This window comes from Arachis stenosperma, chromosome 5 (genome assembly GCF_014773155.1).
Source record: "Arachis stenosperma cultivar V10309 chromosome 5, arast.V10309.gnm1.PFL2, whole genome shotgun sequence".
In the NCBI taxonomy this organism is placed as follows: domain Eukaryota; kingdom Viridiplantae; phylum Streptophyta; class Magnoliopsida; order Fabales; family Fabaceae; genus Arachis; species Arachis stenosperma.
Window position 1 is genome coordinate 13452172 of NC_080381.1, and position 7751 is coordinate 13459922.

Genomic DNA, 7751 nt, shown 5'->3' on the forward strand with positions numbered 1-7751 from the left:
ACGGATATGCGAATCGATCTATGAACACTAATAGATGGTGCTAATGAGTTAGAGAGTCCCTTGGATATGTTCAACACTTCAATTTTAACTTGGGTTTTAGATTTGGACTCAAATTATGTCTCTTTTTTTATAAAAAAAAACAATTTTTTTTATTGGGTGAACCGAAAAAAAAAACTAAATTTGATAAACTATTTTATTTGAAAAAAAATTCATTTATTTTTTATTTTATCTTGATTTAGGTTGCATTTGGATAGAATTTTTTTTCAATACTTTTATCTGGCTTATCTTTTTTCAATATTTTTAATTGCATAAGTTTGATTAGTTTAAGTTTTACTAATATAATTAAATATATAATGTAAAGGCATGTATTTAGAATTATATTATTTATTCTATTTTTTTAAAATAATTTAAAAATAAAAAAGTTAATATTTTCATGTATTATATATAATATAAAATAAAATAATCTAATTTTGAATAAATTTAATTATTTGTCAAGTAATATAAAATAAAATTTTAATTATTTTATATTTTTATGTTATAATTTAAAATATTATTTTAATATAATTTTTTAATATTATAAAAATTTCTTGCATAATAATTAATCTTAATGAATAAAGAATACTCATATTTTTTATATTTATATATTTTATATTTAATTATTTAAAAATAAAAGATTTTATTACCATTTAAAGTATTGTGTATCAAAGTATTGTCATTTAAAATATTTATTATGTATTAAGATATTCTATATTTATTAGAGTCTATTAATACTCTTCTTTCATATTAGCCTTTGATTTTCATCTAATAATCTATATAATGTAACATATTCAATAATCTATATAATGTGACATATTCAATAAGCGTATAATTATTGTGCTTAATTTAGACATACCTTTAATATATTGTCTAATTTTATACGTCACAACAATAAAATTAATTACTTTTCATATTGATACTAAAAATATATTAAAATTAAATTCTTATAAATAAATAAAATTAATTTTATATCCATTAAAAATGTTTAAATTTAAATATATCTAAATTAAACCACTTATCCAATTCAATCTAAACCAAAAATCCATTAAAACTACGCTAAATCAGATTTTAATTGATTCTATTTTTAACAAAATGGTTAGATTAAATTTTAGATCTATTTCTTAAAACCGCTCACGTAGCCGTGGCAGGCATCGGACAAGTTGTTGGATAAATAGTATTCAACTATTATGACCTTCATCAATTTAAATATTTGATCCCCAAATAAATTAATGAAAAGTTAGTCACTAAAATATATTTTACTATTTCTACACGCTACTCTTTTAATTTTTAAAGACTAGATTGCATTAAAATATCTTCTCATTTCTCTTGTATCCTTCTTTATATGTATTAAGTAGTTTCCACATCCCCATATTATGTACTTGCTCCACTGTCAAACAAGGAATAAAAGAGAGGGTGGAGGGGTGATCAGAAATGACAAAGAATGCTATTATATACAGGATAGTAGGAATCTAATTCAAGTTGGTCTAAGATCTTTTGTGTGGCCCAAAGATAAGAAGAATGACCGTCAATAAGATCTGTCACATCAACCTGCCAAATCCAAATAAAAACTATTTTAGCAGAAACATCCAAATCCAATGAACTAAGAGAGCAGCTGCCACTAATTGAATAAGAATTTAAGATATCAACTTGCAAGCATAGGCATTAGGCAGGAAGGTAAAATAAAAATCTCACATTTTGGATACCAGGAATATCAACTGGTTGGATTCCAGCTAATCCTTGAGAAAGCAGACTGCATAAAATCAAAAAGTAGATTACTCTCAACCTCTCTCTCCATTAAAAACAAGCAACCATGTACTAATATTCTAATCATGCACTAAAATTAGCAAAAGAAAAACAAATAAATTAGACAAGGCTGTTACACTAAAAATGAAAATAAGCAATTCTGATCATAGTGCATTCCTTAATCTGAAGTGAGTTTAGAAAGCATTATTTGGTCAATATGTTAATTTGATGTACCTGGCACGGAAAGCAACTCCAAGCATCCAGTCATTCCTTGAATAAGCATTTACAAATCTTCCTGATACCATCTACAGAATACCATGATCTCAGAAGAAAACTATATTTACATCATAAAGTTTTGGATGAGATTCAAATATATACTATTTCTACAAAAATTCACCTCTCTAGCTGCTTCCCAGTTCTCATCCTTGATTGGAATGGGTGCTCCAAGAAGAACAACTCTTTCTACTAGTTCAGCTGGCAATCAAAAGGAGAAGCACCTTTAAATCATTGAGCATGGTACCCACACAACGAAATCGTATGTAAATACTAAGGATACTGATAAGTAGTTGATATGGTTAACAGACATGTAAGGGAAAATAACATCAGACAAGGAAAAGAAGAGTGGAAATATCTACCACTGTGTTCTGTTTCAGCCAAGCACTCTAGACATTTGTAAATAACTCTGGCCCCAAGTGAGTAACCTACAAGTGTCACAGGCCTAAAACTCACAGATCAACAATATTATACATTCAACAGTTTTCTCGGAGCTGAATTAAGACAAACTTTGAATTAAGCTAATACCTATTTCCCTGCAATCCTCCCAACAACACTTCAGCAAGCAACTTTCCAGCCTTGTCTGATCTGAAAATTATGAAATATATTAGAAATCTTTGTGCTCAAAATAACTATGGTAAGAACCCTCAAAGTTAAACCAATTCAAATTAGTCTAAGGTGAAGTTTATTATATATTATCACAGCTCAATAACATTCAATGACATCACTGTGTAGTGTCCAGTAAAAGTTCAACTCTACTTGCAATCAAGAACTAAAATTTAACCTGTCAATAGCGATTGTCCACGTGCTGTCTATGAAATCAGTTGCTGCAAGTAAGGTAGCTGGCCAAGCCAATGCAGTTAAAAGTGCACTCATAACAGTCATCATTGCACCTTGCTTCATCAGCTCCATCGCAATTCCTAATGCAAATAAGAGTAATATTGAGATCATCCATAACTATACCTGAATATGATACGAACTAAAATTGTACTAGAAGCCTGAACTCAAACCAATTACTTGAAGTAACCCAATCCTGAATCGCAGTGCTCACGGCAATTAGATTCTTGGACTCCCACTGCAGTGCATACCTAGCTTTTCACAAGGGCATATGAATTGTGACTTGTTATGGTAGGATAATCAGTCATTAGTGTATTATTAACACTACCATTTTTAAAATAAGGAGAAGCTGAAGCAACACAAGGTAGATATTGTATAATAAGATAATTTTCCATCAACACCTATCAACATAAAGCACTTTTCAAGCTGAAACTACCTTCCATGGCCAATGAAAATTGTATTCAAGGAAAATATTAAATTACATCAACTTTTTTACCTAAATAATTATAAAAACAACGGCATTAGGAGACATTAAATGGCAAAGGTATGTACCTCTCCAGGTTGTCATTTAATCCATCCCATGGCCTTATAAAATCCTCCTCCTCAAAGACAAATCCAGAGATCAGGATCTCAACCCCTAGCCTCTGCATGGAGAAGTTGAACAAGAATCTATTATGAAATGATAAACTAAACTAAGAAGTTGAAATTGGAAAGGAAAAAAAAAGGGGAAAAAAGAGCAGTCAAAGTTGATGCAAGCATGGTCTTGCATAAACACCTACAAAAATCTTTAGTTTAGGAAAAAACATCATTAGAAAGTAGGAAACTGAAATCAATAAAAACTTACACCTTGGTTATGGGTTTCTCCTATAGCTTTAAATTCAAACCCATCCACACTCCCAACTCTCCTAGCCATTTTGGTTCCAGTAAGTCCAGCTCCAGCAGCTAGCAAAACAAAGAGATACATTTAAAATTTTCATCACCTAAGTGATGTACATCACATCATAGAGAAATACAAATAACTTAGTATCCCATAGACGATATACGTGTCATCACAATAGACGCACATTAAAAACTTTGGTAAAATGAAGGTCAACAGTTCAAATGAACTGTTTTCAGGATAATACAGTACAGGAGGTATTAATGACCATGCACCACTCCACTAGACAGTTCTAAATTTAAATCAAATTCCCTTATATCCCTTGTAACACCTTGTCTGAAAAAAGGCAAATTAAAGAGTTACCTTCGCAGCTTGACTGGAAATTATTAACCTATCTAGTTTAAGCAATTATTGTAATCATGCCAATCAATAAACTGTACAAAAAAAATTCAATACATTTTTATCAGCACGCAACCCAAAACTACCCTATATTGAATACAACAGATCTCTAAGGCTGCATGAACACAAGGGTTGCGTTTGTTTACAGAGACAGGACACTGAGACAGGGACACTAAGACACAAAATCGTGTTTGGTAGAGGAGACATGGACAGAGACAATGTGTGCAGAGACACTGAATTAGTGTATTTTGTGTCCATCCTGACAGGAAGGACACGGATACACTAACAAGGGACACAACTTATTTTTTATTTTTTCTTTCATTATTCTTGTTAATTTTTCATAATTATATTTTTTATTGTTATATTTTTCATCTCAAATTTTTTGAATGAAAAAAAAATGAGAATAAATTGAATTTTCATAATTTGTTCTAGTTTATCACCAAACAGAATACAAGCACACAAAATTTTGTGTCTCTATCCATCAGTGTCTTGTCCTGTCCTATTCTTAGAAACAAATCCAGCCAAGCATATTAATAGTGACCTGGTGTCATGGTGTACATGAAAAATATCTTTATACAACAGAGAAAATACTTAAAAGAGACTAACTTAATTTCTATTTATAGCATAGATGTATTAGCATAGCACAAGAAAGAAAGTAAACCCAATCAAATATAGGAAAATATATACCTCCAAATGATGCAGCAACAGCAACAGAACCAGCAACAGTTCCAGCAGCACTAGCAGCTGCAGCAAATCCACCAGCTCCAATTATAGGGATCAAAGTACCCAAAGTTGGAGCCATGGCACCAAGTCCTGCAGCAATTGCTGGGGCAGCTAATCCTACTCATGAATAAAAAAAAGGGAAAAGAATAATATCCACAAGAAAATTGACTCATTCTGAAATCATATACTCATGGACATAGAAAAGACTTTAAGGTATTCATACCACCGGTAATAGCCATTAAAGCTCCCCCTGTTATTGCAGCTGCACCTATAATACCACCTCGCTTCCATTTAGCCCATTTGCTTTCTTTTGATTGAGATTCCTCTTTATTTGATTCTTGCTCTTTAATTAAAGCCATTGCAGAACTGGCAACTATAGTCTCAATGGCTTCCTGCAAAGTTAACATTTCAATGAAAAATTTCAGGAAACTTACTGCATTTATATATAAAATTAAGCTCAATATGCAACTTAGACATCTAGGATGAATGCACAGTCAATGTTGCCCACCAAAACCTTTTCTTACTCTGATCTCTTGTGCAAACAATATAAATACCATGATCACTTCAACTTATAACAAGCTGTTGTCCAAACACATAAAGCAACATTTAATATATTCATTTTACAAACCATTTTTTTCCACTGGATATCAAGCCAAGTTGTGAGCAAGCGAAGAGCCACACGTTGTCGAGCATCATAACCCCTTCTTCTACGAGTATATTTCTTGTTTCCTTCACCTAAATCTGACAAGCAAGCAGTGAGCAGTTCATAGAGAACTGTTATTTTCCTTTGATAGCTGAGCATTGTTACCTCTTCAATTGGACTTTCATCAATTTTGCTAATAGTAGATCCCTGAGGTGGGTTTTTACAATCAAAATAAGGTGTTTCAGGCATGTGCGGAGTTTCGAAATGCATATCTTCCTTCTCAGACTCTGATGGAGCTTCTGAATTTGAAAACTTTTCACGACATTGGTGCTCGTATTCGCGGATCTTCTCTCTTTTAGACACTGAAGACTCTTGAATTTTTTCCAGGGTACATGCCATTGCATCAACAGCTTCTGACAAAGCAAGTTCTTGATCTGACCTTTGAGAATCATCATCGAAATCTGCTGATAATAATCTCAAGAACTGTGACATACATGAATTTTCTTTTAGTCATACAATGGTGAAAAAGGATATCATTAGAAATTGAATACATGAATGAGGAGTTAATATCAGCCACTACTTGTATTTGTATTAATTAATCAGTAACTTGTAGTTTAAGTTACTGAGTTAGTTAGTGTGTTAATAGTTAGTTACACTCGTTGGTTAGCATGTTAGTTATACTCTGCTAATGTAGCCTGTATATAAAGACACACAATGAGATCAATACAATCACTCTCTCATTTCTCTGCTCTCTATCTCATGTAACAGTTAAGAACGAAAGGAATTGTGCCTTGCAGCAACAAAATCCAGACAGAAAGAAGTGGAGCCATCTGCCATTAACATTATTGTCAATCCATCCCATTGTCATGCTAGTTTGGTTAGTCTGCCACAAATGTTTTCAGCTTTTTTCCAGCTGTCTAGCCCCCCCTTTTAAAAAAAAAAAAAAAAAAAAACCCACCCTATATTCTATATATTTCTGAAAAGTTATTTCTATGACATGACAACCATGAACGATGTTGTGCTGCTGATGCGGTATTCATGAGTAAGAGGAACATCAAGTTCACACATCTATAAACAAAATTGAGTGTTAAAAAGAACAAAGGAGAATGATATGAAGATGTAGACCTATCAGTGCAAGTTAAGGCATGTTTGGTGAATTGTTCATAATGAGCATCTACGAGTGAGGCTAAAGATTAAAGAATGCACTTACGGGTCCCACATGACGCGAAGCAGAAGAAGAGCCAGCAGTTTCCTCAAGTCCAGACCAAGCCCCAGAATCAATATCTAGATACCTGCATCACAACACACTGAAGGAAATGGAGGAATATGATGGACTCAAAGTCAATTGTGAATTGGAAGGGAAAGGGAAATACTTGAAAACGGGGTGGAGGAGACCGGAGGAGTGGTGGACCCAAAGGTGGGGATCCTCGGAAACTGCGGCGGAGTCGCTGGTGGAGGGTTGATCGTCGTCGGAATAGAAATGCAAACCAAGGGGGTGGGTCTGGTGAAGGTGGGCCTGGTGAAGGGCAAGCCCGAAGAGGGCTCCTGCAGCGTACTTCTGCGTCGGCGACAGATACGACGTCGTCGCAGCCGCCATCGATCAATCAACCTCTCTCTCTCTCTCTCTCTCTCTCGAATTTCGGTGTCCGTGTGTTTTCCGTTGACCGAACCAACCCTTTCTTTATCTGACTCTGCCTTCTGCTTTCAACTTTCTTCTTATGGGACTGTGACCAGTCGCCACCCTCACGCGTCACGGTCTGTGTTGTCTATCCCAAACAACGTGTCTCTACTTCTCTTTGGTTCTCTACGATGTACGGTCTCTGCTATTCCTTTTTTTTTTCCTTCTTACTTTATTACATTATTACTATAGAAATAGTAGGTAGAATTGTTATTTTTTTTATGAGCCCTACACATACAAGTTATTTGGTTTACAAGTCTTACAAGTTGGGAGAAACTTAATAAAACACAGGCTGACCCATATACGATTTTTATGGAGTGCTTCGCGTTACTCCTTCTCCTCCTTCTCTTCCTCTTCTTCTCTTATTCTTCTTTTTCTTACTCCATGAAAACGAGTTTCTTGCCAAATTTGATCTCTTTGGTGCGTTCTCTCTTTACCTTTTCATTCGTTGTTTTATCTGCATTTATCATTGGTATTCTTGCTTCGTTTTTTTTCAGTTTTCATGATTTCTGAAATCAAGTTTTGAAATCGTTTTGAAGATA

General features: G+C 33.6%; 1 protein-coding gene across 2 annotated transcripts; it reads right to left on the minus strand.

The window, feature by feature from the left end:
• Positions 1-1335: 1335 nt before the first annotated feature.
• Positions 1336-7352, minus strand: LOC130981657 (uncharacterized). Of its 2 annotated transcripts, none has more exons than XM_057905280.1 (15): positions 6905-7350; positions 6742-6823; positions 5517-6014; positions 5112-5280; positions 4853-5005; positions 3734-3831; positions 3442-3533; positions 3070-3140; positions 2837-2972; positions 2581-2640; positions 2415-2497; positions 2177-2253; positions 2014-2084; positions 1729-1786; positions 1336-1584 (listed from the first exon to the last, which is right to left on the minus strand). In XM_057905280.1, exons 1-15 carry the CDS (start codon positions 7126-7128, stop codon positions 1462-1464), a joined length of 1995 nt encoding a protein of 664 aa, XP_057761263.1. In that variant the 5' UTR covers positions 7129-7350; the 3' UTR covers positions 1336-1461. The 2 variants fall into 2 exon arrangements, 1 of the variants encoding a protein (XP_057761263.1); XR_009086973.1 differs by having other exon boundaries at positions 1551-1584; positions 2415-2480; positions 6905-7352.
• Between the last annotated feature and the right edge of the window lie 399 nt (positions 7353-7751).

Bases quoted from the DNA above. Each gene is read 5' to 3' on its own strand.
- LOC130981657 (XM_057905280.1), bottom strand. From the start codon at position 7,128: ATGGCGGCTGCGACGACGTCGTATCTGTCGCCGACGCAGAAGTACGCT. The intron at 3,141-3,441 runs GTACATACCTTT...GTGAAAAGCTAG, and splicing joins TTAAATGACAACCTGGAGAG to GTATGCACTGCAGTGGGAGT. The intron at 2,973-3,069 runs GTAATTGGTTTG...TATTTGCATTAG, and splicing joins TCAGGATTGGGTTACTTCAA to GAATTGCGATGGAGCTGATG.